Source organism: Sander lucioperca, chromosome 22, assembly GCF_008315115.2.
Source record: "Sander lucioperca isolate FBNREF2018 chromosome 22, SLUC_FBN_1.2, whole genome shotgun sequence".
Taxonomy (NCBI): Eukaryota; Metazoa; Chordata; class Actinopteri; order Perciformes; family Percidae; genus Sander; species Sander lucioperca.
The window spans coordinates 4672666-4697310 of NC_050194.1; the positions used below are offsets into that span (position 1 = coordinate 4672666).

Below are 24645 nucleotides of genomic sequence, written 5' to 3' on the forward strand. Positions count from 1 at the left end.
TTAACCTGTTTAATCCAGCTGCTAGCTAAAGCTAGGCTAACGTTAGCTGCTGTTGAGTGGAGTGGAAAGTCAGGCACCCAAATTTTCCTTCTTATTTGGTCTCGTTACTACTGTTTAGGTCAGAACTGGTGTCCTATTGGCACCACATTTCGGTACCCAACCCTAGTTTGAATACACATGTGCTGTTCCTACTATGACATGTCAACATGTCTGCCGTGAAAAAGGTCTATTTTCTCTTGTGTTCTGAATGAAAAATGTAAGTTTAAATAGGAAAAGCATTAAGGCAAATTTCACAGATCTATGTGTATTTTACTGTTGATTTATTTAACTTTTCCCGTTTACCGTTACCCGTTTTTTAAGTTCAATGATTGCAACATCTTTCCAGAAGTCAACGAGTAATCTTGTTTTCAATAATGACCGAAATAATCGTGATAATATTGTTTTCCATAACCGAGCAGCCGTACCTGGTGGTGGCGTGGAGGAGGAGGAGGAGGAGGAGGAGGGGGGGAAGGAGGAAGAGGTGGCAGTGGTGGTGGTCCGCTCTTCGCCTGCCGTAGCGCCCGCAGGTCCGGGTGCAGCGGCTTCCTCCCACGCTTCTTCTTGCAGGGAGGATCGGGTTTGGCGAGCACGATCTGCGGCCTCTTCTGCGGCACGGGGAGGACTCGCGGGCCGGGCTTCGCCTTCTTGGTGTGATCTTCGTCCTCGGAGGAAGAGGAGGAGGCGGACGATGAAAGGCCCGAGGAAGAGGAGGACGAGGAGCGGCTGTCTTTCGTGGCGGCTGGTAAAGGCGGCTGAAAAGATCAGAATCAGAAAAAGGGTTTTTATTGTAGCGCTGCACAATATATCAGTTTTCATCATCACCGCAATATGAACGTATCGCAAAGACACTCGAGAGATTTTTTATTCAATGTTCAGTTTGTTCAATAAAAGAAAGTTGGAAATGATTTCCTTTTTTTTTTTTTTTTACATTTTTGACGCATTTTTTGTTTTTTTTTGGAGAATTCAACGTTTTTGTTGTTTTGAGTTTGTTTTTTTTTGCCGGTTTTTGACGTTTTTTGGGGAATTTTTTAAACATTTTTGTAACCTTTTTGCATTTGTATTGGGCAATTATTTCAGGGGTTTGTTGGTCACCTTTTGTTTTACATTTTCTTGCTTTTTTTAAAAAAAATTTGGCAATTCTTAGAGTTCTTGTCGCCTTTTTAATGTGGAAGTTTTAGTCTCTTTTTCAGAGTTTTTTTCCGACAATTTTTGTGGTTTTTTTCAGTTGTTTTTTTAAACTTTTTTGTTGCTTTTTTCGATTGTTTTTGGCAATTATTTCAGATGTTTTTTTGGACACTTTGATGTTTTTGTTGTCATTTTTTTTTTTTTTTTTTTATGTTTTTGTTGCTTTTTTTGGGCATTTTTTCCAGAGGTTTGTTGGTCACTTTTTTTTTTTATTTATTTTTTTACATTTTCTTGCTTTTTTCAGAATTTTGTTGGCAATTCTTAGACTTTTTGTCGCCTTTTTTGTGTGGAAGTTTTAGTCTCGTTTCTTTTCTGTGGTTTTGTAGCTCTTCTCGTCCAAATATAATTTGCTGTATATCTACAGATCATTATTACTCTGTGTCGCTTTTATACAATTTGAATATTTTAATTACCTTTGCAAGTAATTTTGTGACTCTGCATTCAGTTGTACTTACATGTCGTGATATAGGTCTTACATTTCATTCATTAAGGTCTCAAAAAGTCTTAAATTTGACTTGTTGAAACCTGCAGAAACCCTGATATTTTCTCATAACTCACACACTAAATCTGCGTGTATTTCGCGATATGTCGCAGCCTCTCGTGATGCGTTAATTGCGCCACTTGATATTGCGATGACGGTAAAAAAACAATATAATCGTGCAGTCCTAGTTTATTGCCACGGTAAGTTACACCTACGTGGAATTTTCCCTGATGCATACATACACAAACAAACAAACATCAGTGTTTCCTGCAGCACTTTGCAGTTTAGGCGGCCCGCCTTAACAACACGCGCCTGCCGCCTTAATTAAGGGCGTTTTCACACATGAAAGTCCGAACCAAGGTCTGAACCAAGGTTCATGTTTTTGTTACATTGTAACATTTGATCCGGTAAGTTTTGGTTTCACGGCAGTTATGCAAGCGCACTAAAGATCTCTACGTGACAAAACTACGTCCTGCCGTCATCACATACGTGAGCTGCGTCTCCAGATACTGATAATTGATTGGTTTGTAGACGGGCTTCCCCGTCCTCTCGTCTCCTCTCTCTGGGTCGGAGTTTTTTCAGCTGACTGCTGCTCTCCTCTACTGACTGCTGCTCTCTCCTACTGACTGCTGCTCTCTCCTACTGACTGCTGCTCTCTCCTACTGACTGCTGCTCTCTCCTACTGACTGCTGCTCTCCTCTACTGACTGCTGCTCTCTCCTACTGACTGCTGCTCTCCTCTACTGACTGCTGCTGTCCTCTACTGACTGCTGCTCTCTCCTACTGACTGCTGCTCTCTCCTACTGACTGCTGCTCTCTCCTACTGACTGCTGCTCTCTCCTACTGACTGCTGCTCTCTCCTACTGACTGCTGATCTCTCCTACTGACTGCTGCTCTCTCCTACTGACTGCTGCTCTCTCCTACTGACTGCTGCTCTCTCCTACTGACTGCTGCTCTCTCCTACTGACTGCTGATCTCTCCTACTGACTGCTGCTCTCCTCTACTGCCGCGGCTCTTTTTGTTTTGTTGTGATGTTGAGAAGCAAGACACTGGAACTTTCTGGAGAATTTATTCAGAGACAAACGGAAACCTACACTGTACATTTACTACCACTTAACAAATAAACTGCTGATGTATTCTCAGCTCTGATAGCCGACAGCTGTCTGCTCTGAGTACATTCACCGTCACTCTCTCATGTAGGCTACACACTAAGCACCGAGCTATTCCTTAAAGGATCTTCCCCGGTCTTGTAACACAAGGAGAGCCTGCCAGAGCTTCTTGTATTTGGTCCGAAAGTCTGAATCATCCAAAAAATGCTTTCACACTGTAAACGAACCGGACCATGGTTCAGTTTGGTCCGGACCGAGACCACCTCTTTTGGTCGGACCAAAATTTGGTCTTTTGATCCGGACCGTGGTCCGGGGGAGGTTTCACACCTCTAATTTTGGTTCGGATCAAACTGAAAAGTCCGAAAGTCCGGACCAAATGAGGTATGTGTGAAAACGCCCTAAGTCTTCAAAAAAAAATTAAACTATCTGCCGTGTTACTCGGTCCTGTTTGAGTGGCTGTAATGTACAAGCCACATCAACACAGTCACAGGAAACAAGGTAACGGCGAGTTGTCAACATACCACCAATCACAACGGAAAGAGCATTTGCTGGCGGTGAGTGTAACTGACGTTTATTCACATTTAAAAGGGATAAATTGCCATTTCACGTGGCGTCTCAGAAGCGTGGCGGCTGCGTGGATTTTTCTGTGTCCTACACACCAGAAGCGTGTCTGACGCGGCGCTGCTCCGGCTGCTAGGTACAGGGAGCGCCGACAGATTCAAACTCTGACAAATGGGTAAGTGGGCTGTCTGTTTATAACAACTTAGTGTAGCTGTAAGAGCCTATAGAGCCTCTCTGATGTTGGACCGTCACTCAGAACACACACTACCTTGTTATTGTAGCCTATCCTTCCCTTTATATATCGGCTACATACATATGTTATGGAAAATTCAAACGCTATTTGTTCTTTTTCAGTTTGAGTTGTTGACAGAAGAAAAGCCATTGCAGCCCTTCTTCTGTTAAGAATTCGCCAGCGTGGGAGAAAGTTGCTAAACATAAATATATAACCTACTGATCTGATTAAAGCAAGACAACGTCGGCAGTATTGACTGCAAAATATGTTACAGAATATCTCGTTCTGTATGACAGGTGCTATATTTGAAAATCTTTTCTCTGAAATTATTTATTACATTTATATCTACGTTGATGTCAAAACCTCGAGACTTTCAAACATCAAGATGTCATTTATTAATATGCATTCGTGTCTAAATTAGCCTGCCTCTCTTAGTTATGCTATTATAACTCTAGACTGCTGTGGGAAGCTCCTTCCAAGGACACAATGAGCCGCTCCCTCTTCTCTCTTTTCACTTGTCTCCTTTTGTGTGCATCTTAGTCCCAGAAATGCCTGTTACTAACCTAGCTCTGGGGAGTTTTCTCCCCGGAGTCCCTTTGCTTCTTCTTCACCCAGAACATCGCCTTGGAATTGGGTGGCACCTACACCGGGGTCCTGGGTGCAGCTGACGCTATGGACTTACTACACCCTGCTACGCTCTGCGTTTCCCCGCAGTGTCCGACTGCGTCCTGCCGCGTCCAACCGCGTCCTCCCAGGCAGCTGTGCCCTACTATGACATGAACTACTACGACTACCATTGTGATCACTGTTTCACTATCTCTATTATGACTATTATTGCCACCATTCACCACTCCCCCAACCGGTGCCGTCAGACACCGCCTACCAAGAGTCTGGGTCTGTCCGAGGTTTCTTCCTAACAAAAAAGGGAGTTTTTCCTTGCCACTGTCGCAATAGCTACTGCTAATGCTTGCTCTTGAGGCAACCACTGTAATAGTTGGGGCTTCGTAAACTACAGAGTTTGGTCTAGACCTACTCTATCTGTAAAGTGTCTCGAGATAACTCTTGTTATGATTTGATACTATAAATAAAATTGAATTGAATTGAATTAAATGACATATAAACATATTTTCCTATTCTATTTTTCCTGGAAACGCTTCCAACACGCTCGCGTCTCGTGTGAAAAATAGGCGTCGGTTCTATTTCTAGCAGGCGCGGCTCACGCAGGCAGTGTGTAAGCTCTGACCTGTTAACATGGGAGCCGAAATATAAACGGACACGCCACGCGGCTGACACGCTCGCACGACGCATCCAGTGTGTAACCGGCCTTACCGGAGCGTTGGCATACGGCAGGCAGAGAGCATTTCTATATGTTTCTCTGTCCTGTTCTTCACATCAGTGAGGCTTTCTTCTCTTGTTTCACCGAAGTGAATACATGAGGAAGTGACTGGAACTATCATCACCTCTCACGGTGGATTCTCAACGTCGCGGCAGCTGTTGTCCGGTCTTTGAGACACAGCTGTTTGTTTTTAATCACTACACGCGGTTCACAACACACGTAACACTACACACAGTGAAATGACGTGTCCTGTTTTTATTTCATACTATCTGCTGGAGTGAGTGATGCTGTGGGCTGATCTCTGTTATCTCAGCGCTGTATTGGAGAAGAGTTGTCAGGTGAAGTGGAAGAGAGCGTGTCAAGGAGGATAATGGGAGCCATGTCAGTAAAACTGTATAGTTTAATGAGCTTAAAATTGCACTTTTTTGAAAAGCTGGTTATTTAGTAATTATAAATTATTATTGAAATGTAATACTTAGTGTATTAGTGTAGTGTGTAGTAACACCCCCTCCCTGATGCCAACCCTACTACCACCTTAACTAACTAATTTTCTGCGGGAAACACTGAACATTTAACATGAATAAGAAATAAACAAATACAGAAATAGAAGTAAATGTGTACAGAACAGCTGTTCAGCATTAGAAGGAGGAGGCTGAATGGGTCGAATGATTCTTCTGAACACATCAGACATACGGAGAAATGAAAGAATTACCAGAATCTTCCGCGGTCGTCCTCTCGGCCGCTTTCCTTTCTTCTGGAACAGAAGCTCCCTCTCTTGTTCCCTACGAAATATTTACACATAAAAAAACATGCAGGTTTTGTTCCAGGCATTTCAAAAAATACACACACACACAGACAGACAGACAGACAGACAGACACACAGACAGAGAGAGACACACACACACACACACACACACAAAGACAGAGAGAGAGACACACACACACACACACACACACACACACAGACAGAGAGAGAGAGAGACATACACACACACACACACACACACACACACACACAGAGAGAGAGAGAGACACACACACACACACACACACACACACACACACACACACACACACACACACACACACACACACACACACACACACCTTTTGTGGAAAGCTGCCAGCAGCCTCGGGTCCAGAATATTTTCTTCTGGCTCCCAGCTGTTGTGCCTGAAAACATCAGAACAAAAGTTCTAAAAAAGACAGAAAACTTCAAAGACATTCGGTCACGTTTAATAAAATCTCTTCTCTGTATTATTATTATTTCTCCTTTTGGTTCAGCAGTCGGAGTTGCAGCTCAATACTGAAACCTTGTGTTGTGGTCTCTTTATATATAAAGCATAAATAAAAACAATGATCACCCAGTTCTGTTACTAGTCTGGTTAGCCAACTTCATCACAACGTAATACCAGCTTTCACTCAACCAACCTCACTTATATGAAGGTATATTTCTGAGAGAGAGGGTGTGTGTGTGTGTGTGTGTGTGTGTTATTAGCAGCAGCAGTGTGTGTGTGTGTGTGTGTGTTTGTTGTTATTAGCAGCAGCAGTGTGTGTGTGTGTATTGGTATTAGCAGCAGCAGTGTTTGTGTGTATATGTGTGTTGTTATTAGCAGCATATGTGTGTGTGTGTGTGTGTTGGTATTAGCAGCAGCAGTGTTTGTGTGTATATGTGTGTTGTTATTAGCAGCATATGTGTGTGTGTGTGTGTGTGTGTGTGTTGGTATTAGCAGCAGCAGTGTTTGTGTGTATATGTGTGTTGTTATTAGCAGCATATGTGTGTGTGTGTGTGTGTGTGGTATTAGCAGCAGCAGTGTGTGTGTGTGTGTGTGTGTGTGTGTGTGTGTGTTGGTATTAGCAGCAGCAGCAGCAGCAGTGTGTGTGTGTGTGTGTGTGTGTGTGTGTGTGTGTGTGTGTGTGTGTGTGTGTGTGTGTGTGTGTTGGTATTAGCAGCAGCAGTGTGTGTGTGTGTGTATGTGTGTGTGTGTTGGTATTAGCAGCAGCAGCTTGTTGTGAAACGGCAGTCAGAAAAGCAGAATAATTGTTGCAGAAACGTCGTCAGCAGCAGCAGCAGCAGAGTGTGTGTGTGTGTGTGTGTGTGTGTGTGTGTGTGTGTGTGTGTGTGTCTTCATCGCTGTGTGTGTTAAACCCTAACGTGCCGTTTTTATTCCGACCCGTCAGAGTAACGCCGCGCCAGTGCCTGGCATTGTTTGGTGCCATTTTCAGTGTATGTGTCGTTAGCATGTAATGTGGCTAGCAGCTAGCTAGCTTACTTACTTAGACGACCACCCTCTCCACTTCACCAGATACTCAAACTTGCCCTGTGAAAAACAGACACAAGATGTCAGAAAAATGTCCGGAGAGAAGACGGGTCTCCGCGGAGCCGACAGTCCGGGTTTCTCTTACCTTTCTCGGCCGTTTGCTGAGGATGCATTCTGCATCAAATACCTGGCCGACTGTGACCCCCTCCATTACTACAGCAGCAGCCCCTTCGAACGAGCGCGGAGGGCGCGTTTGACCCACCTCGCCCACCGTACTTTGCTGATAAATCACATCAGAGACGGTTTACGTCACGCTGTTACGTTATTAAACAGTTGTAAACATAAACATTCAGTGGAAGTGAAACCTCCTTTTAATATACTTCACCCATTCATTAGTTTTCTATACTAAAAGATATTAAAGTTATAGAAAAAGTACTTATTACTGAAGAATAGCTTAAGTATTTTTCTTGTATTTGTTGTTTTTTTCTTATTATTTCGTTTTATACGTTTGCACTTTGTGTTTGCATCTGGTCCTTAATAATACTGTGAAGTATTTTGAGCCATGAATACTGTTTGTATTTTGTTAAAAAAAAAAACAACAACAAAAAAACGTAAACAGACTAATTGGCTTCTGATTGGCTCCGAGTTGATTTCCTGTTCCAGTGTTTGTGAATGACATCATCTTCTGACAGAACGTAACCAAAGGGCCAGGCTGTTGCCTAGCAATGGAATTCCATTGAAAAGGTATATTTAAATGTATTACCTCTGTATAAACATATTACGGTATACTCTCAGTATACTGCAGTACTTATACTATATATTACAGTCTATGGCAGTATTTCTCAAATGGGGGTACGGTACGGTACGTGTCTCCCTGTGTTTTTCAGATAACTAATGCTGTTGTTCCAGAGTCATTCCCACATTGGCCGAGATAAGCTGAGCTCAGTTGATTTACTTGATGAAAACTGTATGAATGTAGAAACATTCAGGGGTATCTGCAGGTCGTTACGTTTAAGTCTTAAAAACTATCTTTAATAAACATTTTTTTGCAGGTGTAGACAATTACATTCCTGTAAACAGACAGTAGGATTGTGTTGCAGGAGGCTGTTTAAAGATTTTTTGTAGTTTTATTGTTATATACTGTCCAGTAGTGTAGTCTAGTATTGTACTGGGTATACTGTACTATATATATATATAGTAAGTAATATATATATATATATATATATATATAGTAAGTAAGAAATATATATATATATATATATATATATATATATATATATAGTAAGTAAGAAATATATATATATATATATATATATATATAGTAAGTAAGAAATATATATATATATATATTATATATATATTTCTTACTTACTATATATATATATATATATATATATTTCTTACTTACTATATATATATAGTAAGTAAGAAATATATATATATATATATATATGTATATATAGTAAGAAATATATATAGTTATATATATATTTCTTACTTACTATATATATATATGTATATATATTTCTTACTATATATATATATTTCTTACTATATATATATATATATATATATATATATATTTCTTACTTACTATATATATATATATATATATATATATATATATATATATTTCTTACTATATATATATATATATATATGGTTATCACACTAAAAAGTAGCGAACAACACAAAGCGAATTGTAAATGCACTGCAACAATGATGCTGAAAACATAAATGTAATTTATCTGACGAGAAAGTCGTAATAATATCAACTCATCCATATGTTATGGATTCCAATGTTGGAATCCATAAGAGTTGCATTACTGCCATCTACTGTAGACTGTTGGGATCGTCACCTGAGACACTAATATCTTCTGACCACAAACGGCGCGGAAAAACAGTCTCAAAAGTACCCACACACATAGAAGGAGATTTACACGTATATTTACATTGAAAAATACTAAGTTAATTTACAAATGATGAAATACGAGTTACAAATTAGAGACACAGATACAACACAGATTTACGAATACAAATCACTCTATATTCATTTGTGAAATGTGTTTTACAAGTTGCAAATTCTTATGAGAGCACCATAACCTCCACGCTTTTTGTAAGGTGTGCCACATTTATTTTAATGTAGTGCACGGTGGGAAAAATGACATTACAGTAGCCTACACTTAACAAATGTTGGCAGGTATGGAAACATGTCGTTCAACACGGAAACTGTGGCAACACGGTGCACACAATTTTTAGATTAAATGTGCCCAAACTGGTCTGTTTGTTTGGGAGGAGCAAAACAGGGAGGGGACTGAAAAGGTAAAGGTATGAAGACTGACTGTCAGACTCCATTTTACACTCGACAGAGCAGAGGACAACAGGCTGTCTGAGGCAGGGTGAGTGTTAATACTCTCATTATTGATTCATCTGCTGATTTTTGCCCAATAAAATATTAAGTCTGTTATACAGTAAGTCAGAAAAATAGAAATCAGCATCCTAGAGTCCAAGGCAACGTCTCCAAATGTTGCCTCCCTGTTTTCATTTCCTGTTTCTCTGAGCCATCACAGCTGCTTAAAGAAGTCTTTCACTGCTGGTAAGATCACCTTCTCATAAACTGGGCTGTCTTTACAGTAGAAAGGAGCAAATACGTTTTAGAATGTGTACTACATGACCAGAGAAAACCAAGAAAAACAATTTTGCTCAAGAGGAAGGTAGAAAACCTACAACTACCAGAATGCACTGCACCACACTGGACCAATAAATGCTCCCGCTGGTGGGTGATGTAATGTGAGCAGCCTATAACTGATTGACAGACAAAAAAAGTTCTCATATTACAAACAAACAGGAGAGAGAGAGAGAGAGAGAGAGAGAGAGAGAGAGAGAGAGAGACGGAGAGAGAGAGAGAGAGAGAGAGAGAGAGAGAGAGAGAGAGAGAGAGAGAGAGAGAGAGAGAGAGAGAGAGAGAGAGAGACTCTCGATCCACTTCTTTACTATTTGGTTGCATTTTAAATCATTAAGCATTGCAATTATGTGAAATGAAAAAGAAAATAAATTAAATTGGGAGGCTAAAGTTTTAATGGATGTAGAACTAATCTAAAATAACATGAGATTCATAAGAAAATATTCCTTCTCATATATATATATATATATATATATATATATATATATAACTGTGTGTGTGTTTTTGTTGTTGTTTTTTTTACTAGGTAACTCAGACTTGAAGATGAGTCAACTACAAGAAGAGGAGGACAGATCAGCGTCTCCAGCAGCCAGCTGTATGTCCATGAAGAGTGACCGGTCCATTGGTAATCGTCCAGACTTCAGTAATGAACCTGGACCCTCAGACACAAAGTAAGAGAGTGTTACTACTGTAAACTTAAGATGATTTAGTTTTAAATGTTGACTGAAAACCTATACTGTTTTTTTTTATAATTACATGAGCACAGTAGAGTACAGGAAAGCAACACAGTAGAGGACAATTTTATTTAGTGTCACATAATAACAGAAGTTATCTCAGGACACTGTTAGGACTGTATATATGACCCCACACACAGAGATACCACACAGGACACAGATAAGTAGTTCAAGTAATTTTAATCAAGGTAAATACTCAGAGGAAGATGAACAATCGAGGCTGAGCTTGGAATTCCTGGGAATGGGTTGAAGCCCGAAGGAATCAGGCGATGGCAGATCCGACGGAGCTCCACAATGGAATCCAGGTGAAGCTGGAAAGTCAGGAAATGTCTGAGTGGGGTGAAGCATTAGGCACGGCGGAGCACGGCAGGTAGAAATGTCTGAGTGGCGTGAGGCAGGCGGCACGGCAGGTAAGCAGCAGGCAGCAGCGGGATCTGCACAGAGGAACTGATGTTAGACAGGAAGGGATTTACAAAGCAACAAGAGTTTGCGAGAAAACACGAGCAGGGAGACTGAGCCAAGTTACCACGTCGTAGTATGTAACGATCTGGCGCTGGAGAGGTGAACAGCCCATGTCTAAATACTGCAGAGGTGAATCATGGAATATGCCTCAGCTGTGTAGAACGGAGCAGGATGAATGGCCACGCCTCTTGACCTAGTTTCACCAGGCACGCCCCTTGCCACTTGCAGGTGGAGACAAACATCACAGACAGACACACAGGGGAAAAGGGAGATACAAACACACAGGATGGAGAGAAAAGGCAGCGGACCCACAACAGACACTTTACAGTGAAAGAAAATAACTTCAGTTCTTGAAGTTTATGTTTTGTGGGCGTTAAAGGATATATCCTGATCAAAGATATGTCTGAGATTCCTCACAGTGGTGCTGGAGGCCAGGGCAATGGTGTCTTATTGACTTCATCTGTACATTAAAACTGTACTGCTGTCTTGCTTCCTGTTGCTCTGGTCTCAAAACATCTTGCCAAAAGACTACAGTTGAAATTTAGCCAGCTGGCTGACACTGACACATTTACAGAAATGTTAATTAATGTGGTTGTCCAAATGTATAACATCCAGAGTAGCTATATTCAATTCAATTGTATTTGTAGTGTCAAGTCATAACATAACTTATCTGCATAACAGTGAAAGTTAATATGTGTACGGCATAGGTTATGTGGAAGTGTGTCATTAGTGCAATATATAGGCTCTTTGGGTTGTGCATTATGTCAGTGCATTGTCATTTGTGCAATTTGTAGGCTATTGGGGTTGGGCAATATGTTAGTTGTGTAATATCTCATTGTGCAATGGCTGTGCTACACAGAATGCAGCCGACAGGGTTGTTCAATTAAAAAGTGCCACTGAAAGGAGGAGATAATGTGCTTACTATATAGGTACCTGTCTATGTATATGAGAGCATGTTTTGTGTTGCATGAGAGTATGTGTTGAGAGATGCTTATTTTCTCTATTTTGTGTTGTCTTTGTTAAGCTGCAGAACGGACAATCCAAAACAAATTTCCCTTTGGGGACAATAAAGTATATCTTATCTTATCTTATTTGAATGTTTCCTAATAATATTTCCCAGAGGAAGCATATATAAGGTGAATAGAATTGGTCCAAGCACTGAGCCTTGTGGCACACCATGGATAACTTTAGCGTACCTGGAGGATTCATCGTTAACATTAAAAAACTGAGATTGATCTGATAGATAGGACTTTAACCAGCTTAGTGTGATTCCTTTAATGCCAACTAAATGTTCCAGTCTCTGTAACAGCATGTGAAGGTCAGTAGTGTTGAATGCAGCAGTAAGGTTTAATAAGACAAGTCATTTGTCTGAAGCTGTTAGAAGGTCATTTGTAATTTTTGCCGTCTCTGTGCTATGATGCAATCTATGAGCATGTGACATGTTATTAATGTTACCTCCTGTTTTTTAAAAGTATTAATATGTGTAAAATATTTGCTGTTTCCACAGACGGAGATCAGCGTCTCCAGCAGCCAGCTGTATGTCCATGAAGAGTGACCGGTCCATTGGCAGACGTCCAGACTTCAGTAATGAACCTGGACCCTCAGACACAAAGTAAGAGAGTGTTACTACTGTAAACTTAAGATGATTTAGATTTAAATGTCGACTGATAAGGTTCACTGTTTTTTTATAATTACATGAGCACAGTAGAGTACAATAAAGAAACACAGTAGAGGACAATTTTATTTAGTGTCAAATAATAACAGAAGTTATCTCAGAACACTTTACAGTGAAAAAAGAACTTCAGTTCTTGAAGTTTGTGTTTTGTGGGTGTTAAAGGATATATCCTGATCAAAGATATGTCTGAGATTCCTCACAGTGGTGCTGGAGGCCAGGGCAATGGTGTCTTATTGACTTCATCTGTACATTTAAACTGTACTGCTGTCTTGCTTCCTGTTGCTCTGGTCTCAAAACATCTTGCCAAAAGACTACAGTTGAAATTTAGCTGGCTGGCTAACACTGGCACATTTACAGAAATGTTAATTAATGTGGTTGTCCTTGCATGCAAATGCATGACATCCAGAGTAGCTATATTCAATTAATTTGTATTTGTAGTGTCAAGTCATAACAGAAGTTATCTGCATAACAGTGAAAGTTAATATGTAGGGCTGTCAAATGATTATTTTTTTTAATCGCGATTAATCGCTGAATTTCTATAGTTAATCGCGATTAATCGCATATTTTATCACATGATTAAAATTCTATTATTTTGCATTTCAGAACAGTTTTTAAGTCCATATTAACAATCGAAAGCAATTTTTACCAGTGTATCTTGATTGGGAATCAAATGAATGCAAAGAAAGTTACTTTATGAACTTGATTTTAAGATTTGTAATTATTTATTTACTGTAAACAAAAGAAAAATGTGTGAATCTGTCATTGTTGCACAATTCCTCCAAGTACCTAACTAAAAAACTAAAAATCCCTATCCTTACTAGAGTCAATATAGTGTTTAGTAACTCTTAAATAATGTTGATTACTCTCTGACGTCCAGTGATCACCGGTTAATGAGCAGCTCATTTCTGCACAAGTCTGTGTTAACACAGCCCATCTCCACTCTCCCGGCGACAGAGAAACAGGCTGGATAGTCCGGTACACTGTTGTTTCCACAACAACAAAAACACAGCAGTCTCTGAACTCGCGTTGGGAGTTTCATTGAAGTTGGATGTAGTCCAGTTTTTGTCTAATGAGCGGACACTTGCAAGCAGGATTGATGGAACAGGTGGCTGGCTAGAGTTAGCTTTCCACCTAGCTAGGTTATACTCCAGCCCCCGTTCGCGTTTCACCGCTGAGGATGTCCCCCCGTGATCGCCCGCTCCGGCCACCGCTGCTGCCCGCTGGTCAAACTAACCTGCACGGCGGGCCACAGCAACCTAATTTCTGAACATTCATCTCTCCCCTGCCCCCCGAGGGCCGGTGGTCTAGCATCACGTTAACTGTACTACTATGCTTAGCTCCATAGGTGGTAGCTCAAGCTTGCTTCGGTGATATTTTAATTTGGCTTTCACAACGTGCATATGGCTTTCGACTTGTCTACGAGCCGTCCGGGAGTTTTGGAAAATAAAAAGTGCCATTCAGACTTATTGCTGCTGTGTTTCTCCATCATGCTGCAGCCTGCAGCAGCAGGATGTGTTAGGAGGAAGTGGCAGCTTGATGATAAGTAACGGTGCCGCAAAGGGTCAAAATAGTAGCCTGTTAGGCACCACGCCAAGCCGAGTGAAGTATAAAATAAATGAATAAATGCCGGCATGCGATTAAAAAAAATGAATTGCATCGCGTCGGCCCTTAATCGCATCACGATTAACGCGTTAACGCTGACAGCCCTATTAATATGTCATTGTGTACTGCATAGGTTATGTGGAAGTGTGTCATTTGTGCAATATGTAGGCTATTTGGGTTGTGCATTATGTTAGTTGTGCAATTCGCTGGCTATTGGGGTTGTGCAATATGTTAGTTGTGCAATACATAGGCTATTTGGGTTGTGCAATATGTTGTACAATATCTCATTGTGCAGGGGCTGTGCTACACTTATTGCGGAGAATGCAGCCGACAGGGTTGTTCAATTAAAAACTGCCACTGAAAGGAGGAGTTAATGTGCTTATTATATAGGTACCTGTCTATGTATATGAGAGCATGTTTTGTGTTGCATGAGAGTATGTGTTGAGAGATGCTTATTTTCTCTATTTTGTGTTGTCTTTGTTAAGCTGCAGAACAGACAGAGTCCAAAACTAAAGTCCCTTCGGGGGACAATAAAGTATAGCTTATCTTATCTTAGTTTCCTAATAATATTATATCATTAACGTTATCAAACTGAGATTGATCTGATAGATAGGACTTAAACCAGCTTAGTGTGATTCCTATAATGCCAACTACATTTTCAGTCTCCAGTCTCTGTAACAGCATGTGAAGGTCAATAGTGTTGAATGCAGCAGTACGATCTAATAAGACAAGTACGGAGACAAGTCATTTGTCTGAAGCAGTTAGAAGGTCGTTTGTAATTTGTTTTGCCGTCTGTGCTATGATGCAATCTAAATCTTGAAATAAACCACCACAAATCCTGAAATAAATTATGTAGAAAGTTGCAAGCGCAAGTTATACAACACAGTTATAAACACAAATATTCATTATTATCAAATCATGAGCATGTGACATGTTATTAATGTTACCTCCTTTGAGTATTAATGATAAATGTAAAATACAGACAGTACCCAGCTGTCTGTCTGTGAAGAGTGACTGGTCCATTGACAGACCTATAAACTTCAGTAATGAAACTGGGGCCTCAGACACAAAGTAAGAGACTGTTACTACTGTAAACTGACCTGAAGATGATTCAGTTTTAAACGTTGTCTGATAATCTACCCTGTTCTTTTATAAGTACATGAGTAACTGATGTAGAGTACAGTAATAAAACAGTGGAGTACAGTTTAATCTCTTCTATCTAACCACTAAGTAGACGACAACTCAATATTTAAAGCCACACTGCATCGTTGTGCTTCAATAATGATCGAGGGTCACTGACGCTTTTCCGGACTTGAAAACTAATAACATCAAAGTTCCAACATTGCTCCCCTCTTATTTCATTCTAAACCAATTTGAAATGTATGAAGGGAAATATGGTGCAAAAAGGGAGAGCTTGTAGAATACGATGTGAGAACTTGCAGAACAAAAAATCTGAACTTGTATGTTAAAATTTGCACTTGTAAAAATAAAATTTGCACTTGTAAAAAATATTCAAACACATGTGATCTGAATTTGAAGTCATACAAAGAAAAAAAACATGAGAGCTTGTAAAAAAAAATCTGAACTTGTAAGTTGAAATTTGCACTTGTAGAAAATGTTCACACACCTGTATTCTGAATGTGAAGTTACAGAAAAAATATTCACAAATGTGTAGATTGATATTTACATGAACACAATGACAGCTGCAAACTTATAATGCAACATTTACTCGTATACTTTTTATTTTACTCTGGTTTATTTTCCATCACAACCACAACTCAGTGATTACAACCTCTGGAATCTGTCACTGCAATCCGTCTGCGGCTGCAGGCCGTGGAGCTCACCGCCAGTGTTTTAGTTTGACTGTTAAAAAGTGTTTAGACAATTAAAAGGTATTTATTTAGAAGCGGGCTGGCTGCTAGTTAGCTAACGCTAGCATGCTATTCCACCAAGTTTCCATGCTACATAAATAAGCCAGACAGAGTTGTCCCTCATCTGGCGATAGAAACCCTGCTTTTCCCGTTCTGTTAGCTGAGAGCTCCACAGCCTAAGTCCACAGGTACAAATTAGTTTTGCACCAAATGTATCGTCAAGAGTGTTGTGAAAGTCGAGGTGCGCAGATTGGCCACTTTGTGATGCGAGAGAGCACATATGTGAAGTTGCAGTGACAGATTCCAGAGGTTGTAATCACTGAGTTGTGGTTGTGATGGAAAATGAACCAGAGTAAAAAAAAAAGTATACGAGTAAATGTTGCATTATAAGTTTGCAGCTGTCATTGTGTTCATGTAAATATCAATCTACACATTTGTGAATATTTTTTCTGTAACTTCAAATTCAGATCACATGTGTGTGAATATTTTTTACAAGTGCAAATTTTATTTTTACAAGTGCAAATTTTAACATACAAGTTCAGATTTTTTGCTCTGCAAGTTCTCACATCGTATTCTACAAGCTCTCCCATTTTGCACCATATTTACCTTCATAGAAATGTAACTAAAACATCTCTCTTATCAAATAGTTATTATTAAAGTAGAGAAGAACATCATCAGCATAACGGCTGATAACAAACGGTAGTGTATATGCAGGGAAAGAGCTGCATGCAACTTGTGATCTGAGGATTTTAAGGCTGGGACGATTCATCAACATAATCAACATCATTGATTACAAAAATACGTTGATTTGCTTAACATGCATCAGAATAGAGGAAGATGGCAGCGCCCGTAAAGGCCCTGACACACCAAGCCAACGGCCGGGGACTAGTGACGACAACGGCTGACTGTAGCGTTGCCTCAAGTCGGCCTACGGTGCCGGTAGTGTTGGCCAAAAAATATTACTGGAACATACCGCAGAGACTACAGCCGATGGCCAAGTACCACATAAGTTCTACGTACACAAAACGGATACCGTTGCTATGACACGCACAACAAACAGCGTTTGCTTGAGCAGCGGGAGAACTGAACAGAGCCTACGATCCCTCTGCTTCACTCCCCGCCGGGAAAACAGCGGACCCTGGGATATGGCTAACCAGACTGTGCTTCTCCAAGGCTGTCATCCGTTCTCTTTGCAAATAATATGCAAATGAATTGTTAGATTAAGCTACTAATAGAAAAAATAATCATTAGATTAATCAATGACAAAAATAATTGTTAGGGGCAGCCCTAGTGTGTTTGTCATCTGTAATGTAATGTGTTATAAACAATTAATCTCCACAGAGGAAAGAAAAGGCCTCATGATTCTGTGGAGGAGCAGCCGTCCTGCTGTGCTTGGTGTCAGGGCGTCCTGAAGGATCCAGTCTCTACCAGCTGTGGACACTGGTTCTGCAGACAGTGCATCACCTCATACTGGGACCAGTCTGCTTCATCAGGAGACTCTTCCTGTCCCCAGTGTGTAAAAAGATCCAGAACAAGTAAGACTGTCCATCTGTCTGCTGATGTCTTCATGTCTGAAAACAAGATTCTTTTTGCTTTGTTGTAAGACACAGACATGAAGAGTTTTCTAAAAAAAATCATGAAATTTAAAACGTTTCATTTTTTTGTGTTGTTCTAAAATAATCACCAGATTCTCAGAACCTTTTTCTTTACTCTAATATTGTTCTGTCTCTGTTGGCAGTTCCTGGTCTGCAGGAGGTTGTAGTTGGACATAAGATCAGTCTGACGACGAGTTTTAAACGTGTAATTGAAGGAACTTGTGAAACAGGAAGTAAAACCCTCCTCAACAAGATCTATACTGAGATCTACATTGCAAAGGGACAGAGTGAAGAAGTTAATACCCAACATGAGGTGACGCAGCTCGACACAGCTTCCAAGAAGAAGATCCTCCACGACAAACCAATCAAGTGCCATGACATCTTGAAAGCCTTACCTGATGAACAGAAACCCATCAGACTCGTTCTGATGATCGGCGTCGCTGGCGTCGGAAAAACCATCTCAGTTCAGAAGTTCTGTCTGGACTGGGCCGAGGGTTTACAAAACCAAGATATCAGTCTGGTGATTCCGCTTTCCTTCAGGGAGCTGAACTTGATCAAAGATGAGCAGTACAGTCTTCTGGAGCTGCTCCGTGTTTTTCATCCATCATTACAGAAGCTCACAGCAGAGCAGCTCGCTGACTCTAAAGTTCTCTTCATCTTTGATGGCCTGGATGAAAGCAGACTTTCACTGGATTTCAACAAGAATGAGGCTGTTTCTGATGTCACACAGAAGTCATCAGTCAACATGCTGTTGACAAACCTCATCCAGGGGAAGCTGCTTCCCTCGGCTCTCGTCTGGATAACTTCCCGACCTGCAGCAGCCAATCAGATCCCTCCTGCGTGTGTTGACAGGGTAACAGAAGTACGAGGCTTCACTGACACCCAGAAGGAGGAGTACTTCAGGAAGAGAGTCAGTGATGAAGAGCTATCCTGCAGAATCATCTCCCACATCAAGGCATCCAGGAGCCTCCACATCATGTGTCTGATCCCAGTCTTCTGCTGGATCACTGCTACAGTTCTGGACCACATGTTTACTACAGACCAGAGAGGAGAGCTGCCCAAGACCCTGACTGACATGTACTCGCACTTCCTGCTGGTTCAGACAAAGAGGAAGAAGCAGAAGTATGCTGAGGGACATGAGACGAGTCCACAGGAGCTGACGGAGGCTGACAGGGAAGTTCTTCTGAAGCTGGGGAGGATAGCGTTTGAAGAGCTGGAGAAAGGAAACATTATGTTCTACCAAGAAGACCTGGAGCGCTGTGGTCTGGATGTCACAGAGGCCTCGCTGTACTCAGGAGTTTGTACAGAGATCTTCAAAACAGAGAGTGTGATATTGCAGAAAACAGTCTACTGCTTCGTTCATCTGAGCGTTCAGGAGTTTCTGGCTGCAGTCTACCTGTTCCACTGTTACACCAACAGGAACACACAGGTACTGGAGGACTTCCTGGATGATGATGATGTTGTTGTTGATTGGGACAATGATACTTACCCATCTCTGGATGTCTTCCTGAAGAGAGCCATGGAGAAATCCCTCAAAAGTAAAAATGGCCAACTGGACCTGTTTGTCCGATTCCTTCATGGCCTCTCTCTGGAGTCCAACCAGAGACTCTTAGGAGGCCTGCTGGGTCAGACAGACAACAGTCCAGAAATCATTGAGAGAGCCATCAACAACCTGAAGGAGATGAACCGATATGGGATCTCCCCTGACAGAAGCATCAACATCTTCCACTGTCTGACAGAGATGAACGACCGCTCAGTCCATCAGGAGATCCAAGACTTCCTGAAATCCGAGAACCGATCAGAGAAGGAACTCTCTGAGATCCACTGCTCAGCTCTGGCCTACATGCTGCAGATGTCAGAGGAGGTTCTGGATGAGTTGGACCCGATGGCGTACAACACATCACGGGAGGGACGATGGAGACTGATTCCAGCTGTGAGGAACTGCAGAAAGGCTCGGTAAGTCCAGATGTCATTAACTTTATAAAACCGTTTCGATTTTTAGTTCAGTTCCTCAAATACAATAAAATTATCATTATTTTTAAATCACCTTTCACTTATTTATTGCAAAATATATCAGTTGTTTCATGTCACAGATGATCTTGAGCTGTGAGAGCAAAACATTTTGATGTCAGTTGGTTGTGTTTCTAGCTGTCAAGTTAATGAACTCAGTTTGAATTATTTCTAATAACTATTACATTTTACAGGTTTTTCTTCTAATTCTATTCAACATGTAAACCTCAAACAAACACTTTAGAGGTTGAGGTTTTCTCACAGCAACGTTTGATCAGTTATCAGTGAAACAGTAAAGTTATTATAACATGAGTAGTTTCAGCAAGTTAACTTCATCATTAATCAGACATACAGGTAGGGCTGGGCAATATATCAATATTATATCGATATTGTGATATGAGACTAGATATCGTCTTAGATTTTGGATATCGTAATATTGTGATATGACATAAGTGTTGTCTTTTACTGTTTTTTTTTACAGTGATGTACTTTTCTGAACTTACCAGACTGTTGTAGCTGTTTTATTATTTGCCTTTTCCCCACTTTGACATTATATCCAAATTACCAAAGATTATATATCTAAAATCTAAGTGTGAACATATTTTGTTAAAGCACCAATTGTCAACCCTTGAATATTGCCGCAATATCGATATTGAGGTATTTGGTCAAGAATATCGTGATATCTGATTTTCTCCCTATCGCCCAGCCCAGAGTTTGCCTAAAAATCTGTATCATTTCCCACCAATAGCAGAGGTCTGATTATATTTTTAATGTCGATAAAACATCTTTCTAATCACATTATGTTGAAAATAATGGAACTTTAGTGCCTGTTTAATTGTGTTTGTGAACTGAATACATTTTTCAGATGAAGAAAAGTCTGAAAATATGTCATGCACATCAATGCATTTAATTATAGTAATGATTACATATGTATTATTATTTTATCTCTAATATTGTCAAGTGATCTGTGTCATTTATGCTCTGTTTGGAAACTGAAATTTCCCACTTATAGACATGAACCTGACAGCAGCAGGTATCAGTAAAGAGAGCTTATCATTTCAGCTGAAACTGTTCACTGAGCTGTAAAGATGATTTCTAATCAAGATGAAATCATGCTTTGATTCATGTCACTTTGTGGAGTCACACATAGGACCAGATCACACTGAGATGAAAAACTCAAAACTAAGATGAGAGAGAGAGAGAGAGAGAGAGAGATTCATGTCAAACACAGTGAGAGAAGATAAGCTGATGTGAAGAGCAAATGTTCATCAAAACTGTTTTATCATTGAAGTCTTCTCTTTGATAGTAACAGATTTTGTAATGTATTTGTCATGACAGACTTACTGACTGTGACCTCTCAAAGACTCACTGTGAAGTTGTGGCCTCAGCTCTGAAGTCCAACCCCTCTCATCTGATAGAGCTGGACATGAGTGACAACAACATCTTCCGGGAGGGTTCAGGAGTGAAGCTTCTGTCTGCTGGATTAGAAAGTCCAAACTGTAGACTGGAGACTCTGAGGTCAGTTTCAAATCCTGACTGAGGTTTCACATACTGGGTTCATACATTTTCAGTATTTGCGTGAGAACTGAAATATTCTGTCTTTCCCAAATGACTGAACAATTGGAGTAATGGAAAATTGAGAAAGTAAATGTTTGACAGACTCCATTGTGGTCCATCAGTCAGTCAACATGATGTCAGTACTGATGAAGCTGTAGAGTGAGTGAGCGATATGAAATATGTTGAAGATTTGATGACAGCTCATAAAAACAGGCTGCAGACCGTTTAAGCTTTGATAATGATTGATGTAAATTGATTTTTATCTTCAAATCATTGCTGATATTATGATGATCCAAAATAACACAATGACAAAGTAACTACTAAATTTAGAAAAGGTAATTGATTAGGACATAGTAATGATGAGCTACACATTTAAAACCTCAAAACAGCTGATTGGATTATAAATGGATTTGTATCTACATTATTTATTCTTTATTCAGATTGAGTCGCTGCGGTTTGTCAGCAATCAACAGTGCTGCTCTGGTCTCAGCTCTGAAGTCCAACCCCTCCCATCTGAGAGAGCTGGACCTGAGTATCAACAAGCTGATGGATTCAGGAGTGAAGGAGTTGTGTGATTTTCTGGAGAATCCTCACTGTAAACTGGAGACTCTGAGGTCAGACACCATGTTTTACTAATGTGCTGTATTTAATATGATGTGGAAGTTATGGTGACACTACACTGCAGATTTTAGACTGATATACTGATCCACACTGAGCATCTTAATGCTAAAATGTTTTCTTCTCCTGTGGTTTAGTTTAATGACTGTAGCAGAGCGATGTTGAGCTACAGATTTAAATATAACATATATTAATAAATAATAAACAGTAGGGGTGACCCCGAATAGTCGAAGATTCGATGCATCGATATGCGGAGCCTGATTTGACCACCAATCTCACAGTCGAATCTTCGCGGGTGTTATTATGAAACGAGGATCATACCATTTTGGCAATATGGGGGTGCTCAATGTCTAATTTCACACAGAACTACTGGTTTTGTACGGTTATATTAAGTTATATACAGCCTTTAATTATGATAATGCTGTAAAAAAAAAAAACATGAAAAGAAAGAAGCGTCCAACCACCCCTGTGAGAGATTTAAGTTTGACTTTCTCTAATCTGTGACAGACAAGGAGCATCTTGGTGGCAGGGATTAACGTTACTTAACAATGTCTGGAAAAAGAAAATCTAAAGTGTGGATGCACTTTGAAATGGTAAAAGATGATCCAAAAAAAGTAAAATGCAAGTTGTGCCAACAGCTCATGTCCTACCACTCGTCAACAACAAACATGGCTTTCCACTTAAAATGGTTAAGTTTATTACCAATAAAGACGGTTCACTCTTTCATATATAATGGCGCTTTTAATTTACGAATAGCAATATCAATATGTTAGTCTTTTGTCTAGATCTACCCACAGTATCAGACTGATGATGGCAGTTCATCTAGTAGTAGTACCGGAGCTGCGCCAAAACTAACTCAAAGAAAGCTAGATTTGAGACCGCCATTGTCCGAGAAAAGGAAAAGAGAAATCACGGACAAAATTGCAGAGTTTATTGCGCTAGACATGAGGCCAGTGAATGTTGTGGACGGTGAAGGTTTTAAAGAATTAATGCGCACACTTGAGCCGGTGGATGCGAAATACCACCGGCTCCATACGCGCGGAGGTTTACATGTTAATAAACAATTGCAAAGCAGTCAGCCTCACCACAGATATTTGGACCTCGCTGCAAATGGAGGCATATCTTACCGTTACAGCCCACTTTATTACTGACGCCTGGCGACTGGAAAATTTTGTGTTAGCAACAAAAACCTGCTGACTAGTGTCATGCCCCTCCCAACCCATTCACACACACATGATTCGACTATCAGTCGACTATAGAAAGATTCGACAATTCTGATTCGAATGTGTAAATCCTTAGACGGGGACACCCCTAATAAACAGTGGACTTAAATTCTCCATCATCTTTTTATTTTAAGAAATGAATGACCATAAAAACATAAATACAATAACAATACAAGCCCTGCATATTTTGCGTGGAAATCGGCAATTTATGTGGCGAACGTGCGGCGTATTTGAAAAAAAGCACCCCCTGTATAAATATGCAGACTTTGGCTTATTATGCATTGAATTATGTGATCGTATAATCGCGTTTTTCTGGAGGGACTGGTTTTAACTTTGTTTTGTTTTGACTTATACACACACGCACACGAGCATGTATAACATTAGGATTATTCATGCCAATAATGTGGAAATATAAATTGGTTTGAGTGTTTTCCCTACCATTGTTTTTTTTTTTTTCTTAGGGCGGGGGCGGGGTGTTCCTTTAGGTCAGCGGTAGCTGGTGATTCAGTTATCCGAGAATAGGTGACTCTCAGCCAGGGACAGAGCACTGCGAGCTGCCGGTCATTTCGGCGGAGATTACCGATAAGTAAGTAATGAAACAACTAGTTAAGAAAAGAATTAATGTTAGTCCCTGTCGCTGCCATGTTGTTTGTGTATCTCTATGGCAAACTCGTGGGGGGAGGGCTGAGCCCGTTCGGAGCTATGGGAGCCCAGAGGGGAGCGTCGGCGGATGTTAAGGAGAAAATCTATTTTCATTTAAACAAATCAACGTTAACTACACATTCGAGTTAATCGATAAAATCGATTTATCGCCCAGCCCTAGAAATACGTTATTGTTATAAGTTATAGTTATTACTATATTATTAAATCATTTAATTTCGACCATATGGCCTTAGCAATAAACAAGCTGTTCTTTAATGACCCTTCTTTTTTTTTCTTTTTTTTTACTTTCTTAAAAAGTATTGGTTCAGGCACCGTTTAGGCTCCGGCACCATTTTAAAAGTATCGCTTTAGAACCAGTATCGGAAAAAACCCAAACGATGCCCTACCCTAGTTACTGTTAAACAGACTGGTAGTTACTGTTACCACTGTACAATGGTAGTGAATGCTTAACTACCACTACCATTACCAAATGATTTGTTACCAAATCATTAACAAATGATTTACCACCACTCTGTACCAATGGTAGTGAATGCTTAAAGCTCCAGTGTGTGACGTGTTTAGTTGTTCATTATCAGAATCTGTATTGCCCTTCACAAACTTGTCCTTTTTCATGAATATTTACCACCACCATCAATTCCAAGTATTCCTTTTGGCTTGGAATTTTACATTTGCACAATTGCGGCAACTTGCGTGAACTGGGGTAGACACTCCAGAATGATGCGCCATCTTGAAATACGTTAGCCAGTAAG

General features: G+C 40.3%; 2 protein-coding genes across 4 annotated transcripts in view; one reads left to right on the plus strand and one right to left on the minus strand.

The window, feature by feature from the left end:
• LOC116060983 (chromobox protein homolog 2-like) overlaps nucleotides 1-7441 on the minus strand; it is a 19089-nt gene extending 11648 nt beyond the window's left edge. For both annotated transcript variants that reach the window (XM_035997608.1, XM_035997607.1), the window contains exons 1-5: nucleotides 7349-7441; nucleotides 7220-7263; nucleotides 6050-6115; nucleotides 5655-5724; nucleotides 465-791 (exon numbers count right to left, since the gene is read on the minus strand). In XM_035997608.1, coding sequence (XP_035853501.1) covers nucleotides 465-791; nucleotides 5655-5724; nucleotides 6050-6115; nucleotides 7220-7263; nucleotides 7349-7414 — 573 coding nt within the window. In that variant the 5' untranslated portion in view covers nucleotides 7415-7441. The remainder of the gene's footprint in view (nucleotides 1-464; nucleotides 792-5654; nucleotides 5725-6049; nucleotides 6116-7219; nucleotides 7264-7348) is intronic.
• Nucleotides 7442-9500: 2059 nt separating this feature from the next.
• The window catches only part of LOC116060984 (NACHT, LRR and PYD domains-containing protein 12-like), a 39246-nt gene continuing 24101 nt past the window's right edge, over nucleotides 9501-24645 (plus strand). The window contains exons 1-6 of one of the 2 annotated variants that reach the window (XM_035997606.1): nucleotides 9501-9606; nucleotides 9893-9979; nucleotides 10413-10557; nucleotides 17572-17765; nucleotides 17951-19781; nucleotides 21174-21353. In XM_035997606.1, coding sequence (XP_035853499.1) covers nucleotides 10430-10557; nucleotides 17572-17765; nucleotides 17951-19781; nucleotides 21174-21353 — 2333 coding nt within the window. In that variant the 5' untranslated portion in view covers nucleotides 9501-9606; nucleotides 9893-9979; nucleotides 10413-10429. The remainder of the gene's footprint in view (nucleotides 9607-9892; nucleotides 9980-10412; nucleotides 10558-17571; nucleotides 17766-17950; nucleotides 19782-21173; nucleotides 21354-24645) is intronic. The other variant, XM_035997605.1, reaches the window with a different exon arrangement.